The sequence below is a fragment of the Marmota marmota genome, unplaced genomic scaffold, assembly GCF_001458135.2.
Source record: "Marmota marmota marmota unplaced genomic scaffold, marMar, whole genome shotgun sequence".
NCBI classification, from domain to species: Eukaryota; Metazoa; Chordata; class Mammalia; order Rodentia; family Sciuridae; genus Marmota; species Marmota marmota.
Genome location: NW_026000241.1, coordinates 19417539 through 19436801, shown reverse-complemented (window position 1 = coordinate 19436801; position 19263 = coordinate 19417539). Strand labels below are relative to the sequence as shown.

Here is a 19263-nt window from a genome sequence, read left to right as displayed (position 1 = left end):
ACCACATCTAGAAGCATCTTACCCAAACCAAATGCAGCCAGGGCAGCAAGCAACACACTAGGAAGATGTGAAATCCCAGGCCAGTGAACTGCTGACGTTTTGCATACTTTAGACTTGAGTTAAGAATCATTAAAGATTTCCCAACAACTTTCTCATCTTCAGATTAGCTCAGGGCTGTAACAGATTTCTTTTATTTATGAATTACCATTTAAGTTAGCTAAATGGTTTATAAACGGAGTGGGAAAGTGAGTTGAGTTACCAGGATTTCCCTAAAGAAATCTACTAAGAACATTATGGGTCTTCATCTGGGGAATCAGAAGATAAAACTGGAGAGACAAGCATTTTGGGAAAGAATATTTAGTGGTTCCAAAAATCATTGATTTAAAATTTAAAAGCCCAGTTAAAGAAGATGCAACATGTGTGCTCCCTGTGGCACTAGGATGTGTACATTTTCAGTATGATTGCATGAAGAAAAATTTAAAACATTTTTATTCAATGCTTTAAACTGGAATCAAGGTTCCTTTGATGGTGCCTGTTTCAAGATCTATAATTAATCACAAGTGTATGTAGGAGAGCGAAAAATCCGTTTTTGGCACCTTAATAGTGTGAACACGCAACAATGAATAGAGTACTCATTAATATATATGATACCAATTTGTTTTTTATTCTTTAATGCTACTAGTATATAACTAATCTGAGTTTGCATAATAAAATAGTCTTTTGTGGACTGTTAGATGAAGAGCTGTGTCATGAAATAAAGATCTGCTCTACTTAACCTGAAAAGGCTAATACACAACCAAAAGCCTCCTGGACTGCAAATTGAGGAGACCCAGGTCTAAGTGTAGTGAGGTGCACTGCTTTAATCTGAAGCATTAAGTCACAATGCAGGTGGGTGCCAAGAGGAATCACTAATGCAGTCAAAGATGTTTTTTTCTACCAGTGCTGCCAAATAGGCTTTTAAAAGCACAGACAGACACAGATTCTTACACTGCATGCAAGGAAATGTGACATAGAATATTGCACATATTAATGTCAAGCTTGCTGCCATTGTTTAAATATCCACAAAATTTTCTTATCAGGTCTACACAAGAGAAAGCAAAAAAAAAATTTTAATTACACAAAAATGACAACTATTTTAAAAATAACTATTTAAATAGAGAAATAATTTTCAATTAATTTCAGTGCTCTTGGAGGAGGTGTGTGTGTGAAGGAGAAAGAGGGAGGGAGGGAAGAGGGAAGGAGACAAGGAGGGAACACAAATCTCTGGGTGTATTCTTTTTTCCCTCCAAAACCACCCAATATGGTCAACATTGTTTTTGCTTTGTTTTAAAGTGTTAGATTTAGGAAATTTTCCTCAGTGAGGAACAAACAGAAAGCAGGAAGTCTAAACAAAAGCAAATTAAATCAAGACATGGACATCAAAAACAATTTTGGCTTTACTTTTCAGTGGAAGTTGGTCCTATATCTAACACTGTACAAGGTTTCTTGCACAATGAAAAGAGAAGCAGAAGTCCCTTACACTGCCTCGCTTTGCCAGAGAATCACCGTAGTCTGCTGGCAAAGTCCGCTTGCTGGACTTTTTCTGCTCATGTTCAACTGCATCTTCAATTATAGGCTCAAGCCTCATCTGGACAAACACCAAAGATTGGGATCAATGTCTTTTCATTATACAAAGAAAGATCTAATACCCTGTTTCATGTCTCTGCAGTCCAATTAAACAAATGTATGACTAACAGGATTCAAAGTTAAAGAAAATGCAAAACCCCAGCAGTGACAAAAATTGGACATTCTAGGCCCCGATTTAATAATCTCTTGCCAACTTCAAGGTTTTAAGGTCTGTTTCTGAGACCTGATTGGGATTTCAGCATCTTCATTCAAGATCCCACCCACAAAACTAATCCATAAAAATTCCCAAATTTAAATATTTCCCTACAAATTTCTCAAAGAATATCATGTTGTTCTACCACCCAATCTTTCCCAACCCCTTTGTTGTGAAACTCGTCTGAGAGGTAGTGCTAATAATACACAACCTCTGCTTCTCTTCCAAAACCAAATGCCACATTACATTACCTCTGTGAGGATTGTGGTATCATAGGACGGCTGATACTTTTCTTTTTCATGAGCTGTTCTTTTTTCCATCTTTTCTCGGTCAGTTTTTTGTTTTCTGTCTGCACCTTTAGGCTTAAAAACAAAGATTATTTCCTTCATCATACTGTAAACAGCTTTAAAAGCAAAACTGAATCCTAATTACTGACAGCCTGGTTTCTATTTCTTACCTTAAAAACTTTAATTTGGCAACTAGCGGAGTGAAGATGATCTGTGTATTCTCCATTTTCATTCTGCTTAAAGGTGTCAACCTGGATCCTGAAAGGTACTCCCTTTTCACCTCCATGTTTCCGAGGAGTAAATTCTGTGCTGATGCAGTGTACCTAAAAATCAATGCAAGATGAAGTGGCTTCAAAGCACCTCCCATGGATTGCCTATTTAGTTCCCAGTTAGATAGCATGCCACCAGCACACATTCAAGAACCTTAAAAACTCTCACATATCAGCAAAATTCTCTTGTGAATTTCCCTAGCTTTTAATACATCCTGTGTATTAGTAATCCAATGATTTCTTTTAGAAATCCAATGAGTAGTTCTGGATTTGCTCAGAACAACCTCTTTCCCTATTACATTCTCCCTCCTCTAATGCAGGACTTGAAAGTACAATGGCTTCCTATATATGTCACCTACCTCCACACTGAACAATATGCTACTCTTAGACCCAGGGTCCTAAGCCCTACTCCTTACTTCATCCACAGCAATCCTTACTTCATCATTCTGAGCTGTCAGTGGTTTATCCTTTACTGCCATTACCCCTATTTCAGACAGCCAATCATCTTACTAAGGCTCTTACACAGACATACCAATCTGTGATACACGCCTGGGGAATTTCCACAGCCCAGAAAACGAAGGACTCATATCCTTCTAAATTCTCCAGAACCCTTAAAAATCTATTTTGGACTCCGAAGCAATATTCATCTTCCACTCTTGCCTAAATGCCAGCTTGAGAAAACAGCTTTAGAGTACAGCACTATGGTCATTTTTGCTTGCTACATACATGTACCATCTTCAAATTACTTGCAATGTGAAAGCAGATTTCTGCAATGACTTATGACTGCACAACCCAAGATTTTATTATTAACAACCTGAGGTGGTGTTACCATTCACTACATAAGTGGTTATCCTACAGACAAACATCAATAGCATGAGAAAAATATTCAATTAGTATCAACCATGCCGCAAAGATTAACAGATGAGGAACATTTGGTAGACCACCATAATGCAAAATACTAATGATTTATTTACTTATTTTTGGTGATGGTTGAACCCAAGGGTGCTTTAGCACTGAGCCACAGTGTTTTGGCACAGGATCTCACTAACTTGCTTAGGGCCTTGATAATTTGCTGAAGATGGCCCCAAACTTGCAATCCTCTTGCCTCTGCCCCTCCAATCAGAGATTACAGGTGTGTGCCACTGCTCCCAGCAGCAAAATACTAATGATTCTTTACAGTTGATATGATCCATAGCCTACTTAGATCACCCAAGAATTAAATGTTTTCTCTTTTCAATATAAAGATTGCCTACTCACAAGTTTAAATTCCTCCATAAATATTATAAATCTGAACATACCATTAGAATTACTACTTTTTAATAAATATGTAATAATGATATTATAATGTTACTTTTAAAAAATTCAACTTTTCAATATACATGTTCTTGATGGATGAAATATGTCTGGAATTTGTTTTAAAGTATGCCAATAATAATTCTAAATGAGAAAAAACTAATAACTGGTGAAGCCAGGTGGGTACATGGAGAACCAGTGTTCTGTTTGTGAAGGTTTGAAAATTTCAGTATTAAAAGTTTTAACAATGCCACCAAGAATTTTAAAACTTTTTTCAATCATTTTTTTAAATAGCAGTTTTTGTTCATTAAAAATGATGAAAATCTTTATTGTCGATTACTAATGGTAAAAATAGAACTTGAATAATCTTTAGATATCACAGAAAGTCTTTTTCTATAATATGATGAATTGAGTAGCTTAAACCCATTTTATTTTATTTATTTATTTATGTGCAGTGCTGAGAATCGAACACAGAACCTCACACATGCTAGGCAAGTGCTCTGCCACTGAGCCACAGCCCCTGCAAACCCATTTTAATTGTGTATATTAAAAAAAAAAAAAAAACGCCAGGCACAGTGGTGCATGCCTATAATTCCAGCAACTTGGGAGGTTACAGTAGGAGAATCCCAAGCTCAACACCAGCCTTAGCAACTTACAATTTACACTCTGTCTCAAAATAAAAAACAAAAAGGACTGATGACATGGCTTAGTGATTGAGTGCCTCTAGGTTCAATCCCCAGTACCAAAGGGTGGGGGGGCGGCTATTATAAGACAGTTTACAAATAACATTTAAAAAAAATAATATCATGTATCAAAAATTCAATTTCACCATGACCTAAATAACTGGGTCAGTATGTTTCTAATGTAAAAATCCATACCTGAATAAAAGCAGATGTACGTTTTGCAGGGTCCCACAGAAACTCAACTGCATTTAACTGACTTGGATTTGTCCTTGTATCGATTATGCCCACAGACATTGGAATATCTGCATTTTAAAAAGAAGTTACATGAAAATGCATCCATTTTAAATAATTAAAAAACTTACAACTTGAGCTGGGTGTGGTGATGGGCCTGTAGTCCTGGTTACTCAGAAGGCAGTAGGATCACTTAAACCCAGGAGTTCAAGGCCACCTTGGGCAACATAGTAAGACCTCATCTCAAGAAACAATAAACAAAAAACTTAAACTTACTACATTATGTCCTAAGAAAATAATTATATCCATGTTGAACTTTTTCCCTCAATGTTCTCTGTGGTCAACCCTGTCTTCAATATCAAAATACACCTAGTAAGAATGATATATTCGCCTACCATGGCTTTTATTTCATTTTAATAATACAATGGATGTGGCCAAGTGAGAATTATATAGTTTCAAAATCATAAAATCCCTGTTCAGTTCAGTGCCAAAAAACCAACTTCACATTTTAAATCTTCAAGGCACAGGATTTACTAATACCAAAACTTTCTCTACATAATTAATTACACATGATGCTAACACATTAATAGACATGGCTAAATTACAACACCTTCATCGACATGGTCTTTTGACCACCACGTGTACCTAAATCAAGAAGTCTGTCTCCTGGGCGATTCCACTTCCAACCTTCAAGTTGCTGATGTTCTGTATATTGTAGCCGTCTGTCATGGAATACAACCCTTATGATGCTCTATGGAATAAGTGGGGAAAATGAGTACTTTTAAACCACTCCAGCTAAAATGTAACAGCATTTTCGCTTCTTATGTAGTAACCTATGGTAGAAGAGCATATAAAATCCGATTCTGCTTAAACATTCCATACGTGAGCTTTTCTATTCTGGTACACTTTATATATATTTATTTGGTGAAAAGACTTATAACTCAAAATAAGAAGCATAAATAAAAAGAAAACTGAGATATAAATTTTATAAAATAATTTGATGTTACTATTCAAAATCAGTAGAATTAGTGATTTAAAATTAGCGAGCAAGAATTATATTTATTTGAAGAAAATGGCAGAAGCATATAGGCACTATGACAATGAAAAGGTATTATAAACAGAGATAAGAGAATATCAGGCACAATGGTAAAAGAAACCCCAATTGCAAAATTCATTCTCAACTATTTAACCTGAGATTATCTGAGGTTAAGGTGTGGGGAGGGGGGATGTCAAATTTTATCTGAACACTCAAATTCCTAGAAGTTTTAATTCTCCTCCACAAACTCTAGGCCAATCCTCTGCTCTTCATGATACCAACTATTTCATTTCCGGAAAAAGATGACAAATGATCAAAATGCACTCAGGCAACAAATTTGAACTAATTAATGTTTCTGACATTAATTATGAGTGACATTCTGAGAAGATAATAAAATACTGTTGATTTGAACAGGAAATCATTCGTTGGCAATACATATAAATACTACTTTGGTACCCCTGCTTTCCCGACTCCTTAAATACTATCCAAACATGGCTGATATTCTGAAGGAAACCACTTAATAGTAATAAGTTGTTTCTTTGAGATGCACCCTCTTTACACCATCTCCAGCCTGCAGCAAAGCTCTTACAGCAATGGTGCATGGCTGGTGGTAGGCCCTGTGTTCGGAACCAATGCCAGTGGTTCAAATTTGTTAGCTAGTTTCCCTCAGAAGAGAGCATAATACATAAAATGTCATGACTTTGATTCTTCCATGTTCAGTAATAACCAGACTAAATCCACAAATTAAGAAGAAAATAGTATGGTATTACATGGTACTACACAGTACTGCACATGGCATTAAGATATTAGACTTATGAGATTGCAGTAAGCCTCATTCCAGAAAGTCACACTAAAGTAGTACAGTAAGGAAGACAAAGAGGACCATAATAAAGAAAAAGCAAGATATAAGAGGAAACTCAAAGGAAAGTGGGATTGATTTCTGTAGCTCTGAATCCCAGGCAAGCTCCCAGGGCATAAGTGAATATATTCTGGCACATCCAACAAAAATCAGACAGGTGGCTTATCAAATTGAAGATGAGCTGAAAGTAAAACCTTTTAAAATTAATCCCTTTCAGTCAGTGTATAAGTAGTATATATGCTACGATGAAGTTAGTAGAACATTCACTAAATTTATAGCTGACTGGTTTTAAGAGTTTATTATCTCATGATGAAGTGTCACTGTTGCCTTTTTTTCCCTTTATTTCTTTGCCTGCATTGGTTTTGAGCATGAGTTGCTTTTTACATGTTTTATTTTGGAAGTAAATCCAAGAAAGATGAACAACTTAATTAATTAACCCTGACATTACAAGTTAATCTGAGAGGTATTTTAACTAGCTTGCCAAAAGTATTTTAAACACTAAGTCTCATCTATCAGACTAATTATTTCTAAATCTTATCACATACTGAAAGAACTGCCCTAGAAAGCCAATTTGTTTTCACTGACAATAAACAATGATAACTACTTGAGAACTGCCTTTCTTTGTGCTTTGCTAAAAACAATTGGGGCATTTGGTCTGGATATCAATGTTTGTTATATTCTCCACAGAACACCAAATAGTCAAGAACGATGAACTGAGTCAAAATTACAAAACAGTAAATCCATAAATTTACTATGTGTATTGCACACACCCACTAAAAACAAACAAAACCCAAGGGGGAACAGATGAAACAAGATCAGCAAATTGTTGATAACTAAGTTGGTAGAACATATCACTAGAACTCATGACAGATTCAGATCTATTTCTCACATACTACTTCATGAAAGACATATGCAGATTCATTGTACCATTCTCTCTACTTCTGGGTATGTTCAAATTTTATCATAATCAGAGGACAAAACAATTGTTCTAACAATTGGATCTAGTTTAAAGACAGGATACATCAAGTCCTATTGCAGATCTACAATTAAAACAATTTTTCGACCCTATTACACTGCTACTTTTTTTTTTTTAAACCAGCATGTTACAGTCATCAAATTTAACTTACTGTGACAGAAAAATATACCCACATTTCCCCTTTAAATAAAAGTATCACTGAGGTGGGGTACAGTTCAGTGAAAGAGCACTTGCTAGCATGTTCAAGGTCCTGGGTTCAATCTCCAATACCATAAAAACAAAAAAACCTTAGTTGAATTTAAACCAGGTAGGGTACAAATGGCAAATTAGCCCAAAAGTGACCTTGAAAGCAACAAGCCAACTAGGACCACAAGATACATTTCTAAGCTTTCTAGACAATGGAACCTAAAAGTATTAGTTTGGCTCCTTGATCAAACTGTGAACAGTTTGTCATTACAGTCAAACACAGTAGAGCCAATTCAAGTAGAGCCTGCTCATTATGAACAAAGCTGATGACTTTTTAAAAACAGTGGATCTAAAGGGTGTTTGCCTCAGGCCAGAATGCCAAGAGGAAGATAATCTGACTCATGCTCAATGAGAATAACCACTGATTAGACAAAGAAAAGATGGACCTAAGGTGCAGATAGTAACTGTGGGAATGGACAAATAACCTCCTTCTGTTCCAATTATATCAGAAGCCCCAAGAGTCAAAAAGAAAGATCTTGGAGCTCACTATGAGCTAGCAAGATAATTCAGCAGAGACCAAATCCCCTAATATTTCTCTCATAAGGAGAAGGATCAAAGCTTAACTTTCTAAAAGAGTGAAACTTCCTGCCCCTAGGAGTGAAATGAGTACTAAAATATCCCAAAGGCTCTCAGCACAGACCTGGAGGTGCTGGGCAACTGGTTTTCCCAGTTAGCACACCAAATTTAGAGTGCATATCACCAAGCAGCCCAAGCATCCATTCCCTCCACAAGGCTGCCTTTCCCATGCTCACCCTCTAAAATGACAGATCCACAGAGGGGAGGGTCTTTCCAATGGAATGCCTCTCCATACTGAGGGCCCAGCAGCACCTAGGCCATGACATGCCATTCTGTGGGAAGATGGAAGGATCAGAACTCATACCTGCTGGCCTCTTGCTAACGCTGGAAGTTTTGCCTTTCCCCAAATCATGATCTTCGATAGGCCTTGCCCTCTAACACTGTGAAATTTATAATAAGCCTTGATGCATGACAAGTAGAGGCTGGAATGACCCACGCTGCATAACACCACAAGGGGCCAGGATGATTCTGAATAAATATCCTAACAGGTTGACTAAACAATGGCTACACCTCCTTTATCTGGGATGACTAACTTCTTCATTCAGATATATCAGTAGGGTAAATAGAGATTTTATTTTATTTAATGAAATTTTATTTAATTTTATGAATTTTTTTAAAGTCAGATATAAGGATTTTTAAAGTCCTATATTAACATTCACATTTACTTTTAAAGAGAAGTAAACAGTTTTCTGTTGAAGTATTGGGTTTTTTCCTCCTCAACTGCAACTAAGTTTTCTACTGTTTCTTGGTTCTTAATAACTGTCAACTGCCATTTTATTGGTGAGTTAAAAAAAAAATAGCTCAAAAAGTTAAAGTTTAAATATAGTCATTACTTCTTGAAGTAAAATTTTAAATAACTCTTATAGAAAAATGTCACTTTATTCAATCACTGAAATATCATTTCAGATTACAATAGACTGTCCTGGGCAGGGGATGTAGCTCATAGCTCAGTGGTAAAGCAATTGCCTAGCATGCATGAGGCCCTGGATTTATTCCCCAGCACCAGTTCATATAAAAAAAAGTTATCTTACCTTTACCAACTTTCCACTGATCTCAGGCATATCTCCCATTTTCCGATTATCCAACATTCGAATTTCGTAAGACTGACCTATTTAAAGAAATTATGTATCAAACACAGTCCATGTAAATAAAGAACATCACCTTGTTCAACATACCCGTCTCTTAGAATTTAAAACCATCCAACGTTAATTTTCTAATTTGTAGAGAAACAAATTCAGGTTGATCATTCTCTTTCCTAAAAATCACACCATCCTTTCCTTCTTACATGATTACAAAAGACTGAAGAGTATCTTTGTTGATTTACTTTAATCTGCTACTCCACAATAAATTTTCTATAAAACTTTTTTTTAAATATTTTTTTTAGTTGTAGTTGGACACAATATCTTTTTTTTAAATTTATTTTTATGTGGTGCTGAGGATCGAATCCAGGGCCTTGCACATGCTAGGCAAGTACTCTACTACCACTGAGCCACAACCCCAGACCTATAACAAAACTCTTTTGAGATAAAATTTAAATACCATAAATAATTCACTGCTTTTTGGTATATTCTGAGTTGTACATCCATCACCACTAACAATTTTAGAATATCTTCATCACCCTAAAAGGAAATCTAAACCCATTAGTAGTTACCTCATATACTCTCACCCATCTCCCTGCACCCTCCTTGTAACCATTCATCTATTTTTCTGTCTATAGAGACCTGCCTACTTTGGACACTTCATTTAAATATGTGGCTTTCCTTGTGACTGGCTTCTTTTACTTAGCATAACTGCATTCCTTTTTATTGCCAAATATTATTCTATTGCATGAATATACCAAATTTTGTGTATCCCTTCATCATCTAATGGACACTTGGGTTCTTTTTACTTTGAGGCTACAATGAGTGGTACTATAAACATTAGTGTGCACAGGTTTTTGTTTTGTTTTTTTATGGACCAAGGACAATATTTTTTCTGGTGCAGGGGATCAAACCCAAGATCTCAGACATGATCACAAAATGCTCTAAGAATGAGCTACATCCCAGCCCACGAAGGCCAATTTTTAATGCTGGAGTCTTTTCCTGTGTCTAATGAAGCCACATCACAAGTGTTCACTGCTCAATTAATGTCTATTAAAAACACAAAGATAGTCATATACCAAACTAGATAATTAAGAAGATAAACTGCTAAAAATTAATTGTGTACTCCAAACCCACAAAAATGGTTTCTGGATTATTTATTATTATGCAATAAAAATCCCTGTATAATTTGGCATGCAGAAAAATTAGTAAAAATTATGAATGCTTCTAGCAACACGTGAAGATCAGATTCTATAAGTAGTAATATCTTGTCCACACTCCCAGAAAAATATACAAAGTTTCTAAATTATATGTAAAAATTCAACAAAGCGTTACCAAACAACTAAATCACTTCAAAACTGGTGAAGGAAAACTACATGTAGTATATTAGTAAGAAATACTCCTCCTTAAATTCATTCAATGGATTGAGTGATTAACACTAAAAACATCTTTATAGCAAGAGAAATTTCTAAAAGTTAAGCTACGATACAGATTGGAAAAAGAAATTAAAATTTTTAAAAATGCTTAATTAGGGCTGGTGTTGCGGCTCAGTGGTAGAGTGCTTGCCTAGCACATGTGGGCCCTGGGTTCGAGCCTCAGCACCACATAAAATAAACAAATAAAACTATAAAAAAAAATTTTTTAAAAATCAAGTGCAGGGCTGAGATTGTGGCTCAGTGGTAGAGCTCTTGTCTTGCACATGTGAGGCACTGGGTTCTATCCTCAGCACCACATAAAAATAAATAAACAAAAATAAAGATATTATGTCCATGTATGTGTAGGGGCTGGAGTTATGGCTAGTTGTAGAGCAGTTGCCTAGCATGTGTGAGGCCCTGGGTTTGATTCTCAACACCACATATAAATAAATGAATAAAATAAAGGTCCATCAACATCTAAAAGAACAAAAAATAAATTTTGAAAAGTCAAGTGCACAAAGACAGAAGAGAAATAAAAGTCATATAATATGGAGAATGTAAACTAATGAAGTCTGCACCTCTCAGCATGTCTGACTAGTGAAGACAAAAAAAATGAAAGAGAGGATATCTGAAACTCAGCACACAGAAAGGACTGATCTCCCTAATACGTAAAGAGCGCTCACAAAATTGCTAACAAATGCTCAATGTTCTCTAAAGTAAAAAAAAAGCAAATGAAATGAACATGTGGGTTCACAGAAAAACAAAACACCAAGTTAATCATATTAAAAGATATTCAACCTCCATGAGAGAATGCAAATTAAAACTACACTGAAATCACTTTTTCACCTATCTAAGGAGTCTACATCCTCAGTTTAGGCTGGCAAGGATAAACGGAAGTCACTCACATATACTGATATAGGGATGGGACTATAAGAGGCCACTCTCTGGAGATACTCTGAAGGTAGAGCCTAAGGAGAGCTTTCCCTTTCTACTGAATTAGACAGAGTGTTAAGACAAAAAAAAGAGATGAGGATTACTCCAGATCTTTGATCAAGGAACTAAAGTACAATTGCCATTTCCTGACGTGGTGAAGACAACAGGGAAAAAACTTGGCAAAATTAAGAAATCAACTGAAGGGGCTGGGGATGTGGCTCAAGCGGTAGCGCGCTCGCCTGGCATGCGTGCGTCCCGGGTTCGATCCTTAGCACCACATACAAACAAAGATGTTGTGTCCGCCGAAAACTGAAAAATAAATATTGAAATTAAAAAAAAAAAAAAAAGAAATCAACTGAATATATGAAGTCTGAGATACCTATTGGACATCCAAGTTAGTAAACTGATTTACAAACCTGGACCTTTGAGGAAGAGATTAAAGCTATTAAGAGGGGACTTTTCAGCATACAGTTTTATGTAAGGCCATTTAAAGACAGAAACACCTAAGGAGTATAGGGCTAAACCACTTGCTGGCATGAAGAGAGTAACCCAAAGAAAAACAGCCAGTGGGAGGTGGACCAAGTACACAGTGTCCTGGAAGCTCTTTCATTCAGTTGCTGGAGAGGGAGAGAAAACAATCTCACTGGGATTATTGTGTGATCCTCAGAAATGTGAAGTTCTCGGGTTTGAGAATAATGAAATAAAGGAAGAAATCCCAATGCTCCTATCTTCTTTTGTGTTTTTCTTCCTGGTGAATCTAAGGAGAAACTTCTGTACTCAATACAAAGTTCAATCTGCTTCCACAAACTGATCTCAAGACTTACTGCCCTTCTATTAAACCACTCTAAGTATTTATTTTTATAAAATCAAATGAGGCTTAAAAAAAAAGTCTATATGTAACATCTGTTATGATTCAAACGGCTTTCCCTGTGGAAACTACATATTCTTCATTGGTAATAGTAATATACAATGAATGAACAATCATACTTTTTTTTAAACTGCTTCCTTTTATTTGTCTCCTATCCATAATTCTTTTTTAATTACATGACTTCCTGAAACATTAGCCATGGTTCTAACTAAAATATAAAGGCTGCTCCATGATTAATAAAGCATGATGTTAATATCCGTGTAATACTCTATGAAACACTGGTCCTGTTTTTAGCTTTATCTTTTGAATTTATCTTTCATGTTTTAATATTTTGCTCCCTATGGGCTTAGAAAAGAAAAGTACTGCCAGAGTTGAAAAATATAACTGTTTTGAGTTCATGTCCCCACCAACCTTTGAGTATACAGTTAAGTCTAGCTTCCTCACATGGACTCCAGTGCAACATGGAACCCAAGAAACTTCTAAGATCCTGACATAGAAATTTAATGAGGTAACGATAACCAAAACTATTCAGAAGAAAATCTACTACAGAATAAAATGAAACTAGTTAAAAATCTTATTTTTCCCGAAGTTTATAATAATATTTAACAGAAAATTAAGCCAATAAAAATGTTATTTCTTAAGGTCTAAGATCTGTTTGCAAAGTAGTAATATTGGTTAATTAACATTCCTAGCAGAGTATTCTCCAAGTAGAATTTGGCCTCCAAATGAACAGGCATTTGGGGAGAAACTAGGAGAAAGGTTCTTTTCACTTGAAGATTTAGGTGCTGATCCAGCAGCATCAATGAGCCAATTTGGAATTCAGCAAGGAGGTAAGATCAGAAGTTTCATTCACATCATGAAATGTGGGGTATCAAAGAATCAGCCCCCAGATATAACACAAGGAGCAATTTACTGTAGCCAGAAACTTGCTCAAAGGGAGAGCTAGATATTCAATATTGGGACTACAGTTTTGCTCCACAAAGTCAGTGTCTTATATCTTATTATGGATGGATACTCCAGTATAAACAAAGACACAGTTTTTAAACTCTGTTTCGAAAACACACACACCCCCCCCAAAAAAGGAAGAAAATGACAAACTAAGACATCAATCATCATTATAGCTTCAAAACTTGTTCCAATTTCTACTTGACAAAACTACTATACAGAATTTCTCCTTCAATTTTTTTTGTTTGTTTTTTGTTTTTGTTTGGGGGGGTGTACAGGGATTGAACTCAGGGGCACTCAGCCACTGAGTCACATTCCCAGCCCTATTTTGTACCTTATTTAGAGACAAGGTCTCACTGAATTGCTTAGTGCCTTGCTTTTGCTGAGGCTGGCTTTGAACTCCCAAGCCTCCTACCTCAGTCTCCTGAGCCCCAGGGATTACAGGCATGCACCACTGAGCCCAGCTTCTTTAATTTTCTTTACATTGTTACACAATGACAAATATCCTCCATCAATAGCTGTATAAGAAGCAGAAGGTGGGCAGTGTGCCTAAGGACAGGCTACAAACAGTGAGCAAGTCACAGTCAAAGAATAGTATTCAAGGGCTGGGTATACAGTTTAGTTGTAGAGTACTTGCCTCCCATGCATAAGGCCCTGGGTTTAATCCCCAGCACCACAAAACAAAAAAAAAAAAAAACCAGCATTCAGTCCCTGACTCAGGGCCAACTCTCCTATGAGGAAATCCATCTTTAAAAAAGGTTATGGTTGAGCCAGGCCTCACAGTGCACACCTGTAATCCCAGAAACTTGGAAGGCTGAAGCAGGAGGGTCCCAAGTTCAAAGCCAGCCTCAGCAACTTAGCAAGGCCTTAAGTAACTTAGTTAAGCACCTCTAGGTTCAATCCCCAGTACCAAAAAAAAAAAAAAAAAAGAATGGTTGAGGAGAAGCCCAACTACTTGCCCAAATATTCAAATAATAAAATAAAACTCAAGTGTGAGCCCCAGAAATTATACCCAGCAGGATGAACTGGAAACTTATCAGAAATGCAGACTCCTAAAAACAAAAAAAGAGAAAGAAATGCAGATTCCTGGGTTCCACACCAGATTTACTAAATCAATGTGAGGAAGAAAAAAAAAAGAATAGCGTTACTTTAGATTAGGTAGAGAGAAGTGATGGGAGGGGAGGGGAGGGAATGGGGGAATAGGAAGGATAGTAGAATGAAACACATATTATTATTACTGTGTGTATATATGTGACTGCATTGCAATATGATTCTGCAACCTGTACACTCAGAAAAATGAGAAATTATATCCCATCTGATTCAAATGTATGATATGTCAAGGTCATTGTACTGTCATGTGTAACTAATTAAAACAAATTTTAAAAACTCTGAGGCACAGCACTCATGTTTTTGACAAGCCCTTCAGGTGAATCTAATGGATGCTATAGTTGGAAAACCACTGCTCCATGTAAAGCTATAAATATCCAGTCAATCAATATTTTTTCCAACACAAAGCATTCAAGGACCTTCCCCTGGGAACATCATCATACTCAAAAAGCTCTAGATGGCACAGGGGCACATGCCTGTAATCACAGTAACTCAGAAGGCTGAGATAAGTTCATGGCCAGCCTGGGCAACTTAGTGAGACACTATCTCAAAGTAAAAAAAAAAAAAGGGGGGGTGGGGGTGGGCAAGGAAGTAGTTCAGTGGTAGAGCAACAATGGGTTCAATCGCCAATACTGTAACACAAAGGGAAAATTTTTTTTTTTTTTTTGCTTTTAGTGGAATTGGAGGTGTAGCTCAAGTGGTAGAGCATTTGCCTAGCATATGCAAGGCCCTCAGTTCCACCCCCAGCACAGCAAAAACAACAGAAAAACAAACTATTCTTAGTAAAACAGTAAGAATTGGCCATCTTTTCTCCGTAAATGAGTAAATGCTATAAGATACATTATGACGTGTTTCCCCCAAATGCCAAACAAAAGAGGAAAATGGACTAAACTGAAATGCTAATTATATATTTGCACCATTTGAACAGGTTTCATGATGTTATAAGCCATTAAATTTCAAAAGTCCTTTTTAGTTCAAATTATCTCATTGTCTACATTAAAATGAAAGACAAAAATCAATCCAAAGCTGTTTAAAGTAAATTGTATTGATCCCTTACAAGTACTTGAAATTCATTAAATATCCACTTTGTTTAACCAAACTGTAAATCTTCCCACAGTCTGAAATAACTCTGACTCCGTTACCATAAATAGACTCCACAAAATACATTTATGTTCACATATATTCATTATATATGTATATATAGAGTAGGCACAGAAGGATTCAGGGTTCATTACATGACCATTTTAAGAACTAGTTTTGATAAGGCCCTCAACTATTCCCCAAAGAAGAGAAATTCGGGTTATATCCTTTTTTGTCTTTAGAAATAATTTAACAATGGGCCTGGGATGTACTTCAGTGGCAAAGTGCTTGTCTAGCATGTCTGAGGCCCTGGGTTTTATTCCCAGCACTGCAAAAAAATAAAATAAAATCTTAAAAAATTGAGTTACAGTAAATATCCTTGTCTAACATTGTTTCTTCTGATATTTGTTTCTTCTGATATTTTTATTCTAAAACAGACTACCAAATAAATCCTTAATGTTTTTCCAAATGTAAAACTCAAATTGAAAATAACCGACTCCCAAATACTAAATGTTAAAAACAAATGAAGATTTTGTCACAATACAGACAGAATTATTTGAAGATAAAGATTCCCACACTCAGATTCTAAACTTATATATCAAACAAAGTTAGAAATTAAGTTATTCTTTCACATTTCAGAATATTAATCACAATAGTCTAGAATCTACCAAATCTTTCCAAAGCACAAGGAATTAAAGATTCTATTTAATGGCAGTAAAATAATTACAATAAGCAAAGAGATATATAATTCCAATTTTGCTAAAGAAATGTATAAACATAAAAGTAAATAGGCCAAACACTTAATTTTCAGCTTTTCCTGAATAACAAAAGTACTTTTTACAGTGGTTAAGTCACATTAGCTAGTGTCCAAACTGCAAGGAGCACCTCCAAAAAGAAAAGAAAAAAAAAAAAAAAAAAATCAATTATGCTTTCTAATGGTAAACTCTACATGAGTTTATCTTTATATCATTTATTTAACCACAGACTTCATGGTGTAGCTTAAGTCTATTTCCAGCACAAACCTGTGCCATGTCCAAGACCCAGGTGGCTGACTGGACTTCTGATTCATTCAAGTTCCATAATGAAACCAATGTCCCTAAAAATAACTGACATCCTTTCCTATTTGCCTCTCCTTTGGACGGTTTCTGAAAATCCTGTGATAAATCTTACTCCACAAACTCTCTTTAATGCAAATTAGTTTCTACAAAGTATTAGTCTGTTGGCTTACAGTAAAGTTCATAACCCACTTGAATCAAATGTATGAAATATGATATGTCAAAAACTATGTAATGTTTTGAACAACCAATAATAAAAATTAAAAAAAAAAATTAAAAATAAAATTTTAACTAATATTGTCAAATTCAAGAAAAAATTATTGCCAGAAATCTAGGCTACGATGCCAAAACATTTATTTTGGATTTTTGTAAATTCTTACATTTCAAAATATGGTATACCCATACCAACCTTGGTTCAAGTAAGTGAGTGTTTCATCATGTAGTTTTACTGCCGGTGATGTGGCAGCACACATCACATACTGAAAGGGTGGATGTTTCGTTTCACCATCCAATGGAAGGCTAGGATCTTCCTGCTTGAAAATGGGCAATGCCAACACATCACTGAAAAGCAAAAAATCAAAACTGACCTTACTTTGAGTTAGAATATTTAGAAGCACATAAACATTTAGGGATTGATTCTTTTAAATTTTGAGATCAGAAGCGATACACAGAATAAAATAACTGTAAATGCTAATCTGATTCACCATAAGGACATTATTAAATAACCCTCCTCTAATGAGGGAGGCAAGATTAGGAGAAGTAAAAAAGTAGTAGCTGGTGCAGGGGCAACTACTGGAGCTCAGTGGCAGAATGCTTACTTAGCTAGCATGCACAGGACCCTGGATTCCATGCCAGTAAGACACTGAAAAATAAATTTTTTTTTTAAAGCTTTAAAATTATTTTAAAATGGTAAACTTCAGATTACTTCTATGGGGGGAGGGGAGAACACAAGTTAAGAATACATCACAACCTGTTTTAAAAGGCCTATTACTTTTAAAAGGACTATTATTGTTGCCAAAGGTAGGTCACAGTAGCACCATGGAATTACAAAGAAGCATTTGATTAAAATGGTACTTTATAAAAGTTGCTTGCTAGGCCTGGCTGATGCTCAGAATAAAGCTTCATGTCTAGTCCAACACAATGGATTCTTCTGGGAAGTAAACACTAGCAGTAAAACAGCTACTATTTTTTCTCCCAGGAATACTTTTCAGAATTGACTAGGAAGGGTATTCAGGGGTCTCCTGGGGCTTATTAGTTCTGAACCTAATGGTTAAACACGTAAGCATGAGTTTGCTTTGCTATTGTGGTTGTTTTAACAGTTTTACTGAGATACGACTAATTTGCCATAAAGGGCATATTTTTAAAGTATAATTCAGTGGTTTTACTATACTCATAGAATTGTGTGACCATTACCAGTATCTAATTCCAGAACATTTTCTCACATCAAAAAGAAATCTCATGGGAGCTGTGGCTCAGTGGTAGAGCACTCGCCTGGCATTCATGAGGCCTGGGTTCAATCCCCAGCACCATAAATAATAGATAAGATCCATTGATAACTAAAAAAATAAATTTTTTTTAAGAAGAAAGAAAAAAATAAATATCCAACAGCAGTCCCTCACCATCCCTAGCCGCCTAACCCAACCCCTGACAACTAGATCTATTTTGTTTCTATTGATTTGCCTATTCTGGACATTTAATGCAAATGGAATCATAATTATAATCTTTTGTGATTGGCTTGTTTCACTTAGCAGGTTTTCAAGGTCCATCTACGTAATAGTATATATCAATACTTCACTCCTTTTATTGGTTCATTTCATTGTATAGACATACCATATTTTGTTATCTGTTCACTGTGTATGAACATTTGGGTTGTTTCCATTTTCTAGCTATCACAAATATGCCATAAATATACTTTGATGTTTTTGTGTAGACATGATTTCAATTCTCTTGGGTACAAACCTATTAGAAGAGTTACTAGCCAAATTATTTTCCAAAGCAGCTGTGCTACTTTATATTCCCACAATAAATGCATGGAGGGTGACTGCTTTTAATATAATTCCCTGAGGTACACTTATATGCTGCTAACTTTTCCAGGTACATTCTTCAGTGAGAAGTAAAATAATAAAATCAGTAAAACCAAAATATTCAAATGAATAAATATACCATGTCAACTCTAACAGCAACAACTTGTCTGAATGGTTCTTTTTCAACTCAGATACTTGGGTAGCTCATTTCAATTAAATTTAATTCAAAAACAAAATGTGGAAACAAATGAACTAAAAGAGAAACTCTAGGAACAAACATTTTTACTTGCATTCCCCCACCTCATATACATTTCTGTTAAAGCTCTGCACAGATTTTTTTTTAAAGATACGAAATTATCTATTAATTTACCTCCTCCTTTTATTATACCCAGGCAAGCATCAAAATACTCCTAAAGACAGAAGACCCACACACTCAGCAATAATCCTTAACTCTCCCATGGCCCCCAACCTGCCCACAGGGT

General features: G+C 35.7%; 1 protein-coding gene across 6 annotated transcripts in view; it reads right to left on the bottom strand.

The window, feature by feature from the left end:
• Ubp1 (upstream binding protein 1) overlaps positions 1 to 18206 on the bottom strand; it is a 36471-nt gene extending 18265 nt beyond the window's left edge. For 3 of the 6 annotated variants that reach the window (XR_007344284.1, XR_007344286.1, XR_007344285.1), the window contains exons 1-8: positions 17576 to 18205; positions 17167 to 17318; positions 9307 to 9383; positions 5228 to 5333; positions 4547 to 4653; positions 2277 to 2429; positions 2071 to 2181; positions 1520 to 1627 (exon numbers count right to left, since the gene is read on the bottom strand). Coding sequence is in view for 3 of the 6 variants with exons in the window: in XM_015489533.2 (XP_015345019.1) it covers positions 1520 to 1627; positions 2071 to 2181; positions 2277 to 2429; positions 4547 to 4653; positions 5228 to 5333; positions 9307 to 9383; positions 17167 to 17318; positions 17576 to 17607 (846 nt within the window). In the remaining 3 variants the exon portion in view is untranslated. Of the gene's footprint in view, positions 1 to 1519; positions 1628 to 2070; positions 2182 to 2276; positions 2430 to 4546; positions 4654 to 5227; positions 5334 to 9306; positions 9384 to 17166; positions 17321 to 17575 lie in introns of those variants that run through there. The other 3 variants (XM_015489533.2, XM_015489534.2, XM_048794984.1) reach the window with 3 other exon arrangements.
• Positions 18207 to 19263: the final 1057 nt, after the last annotated feature.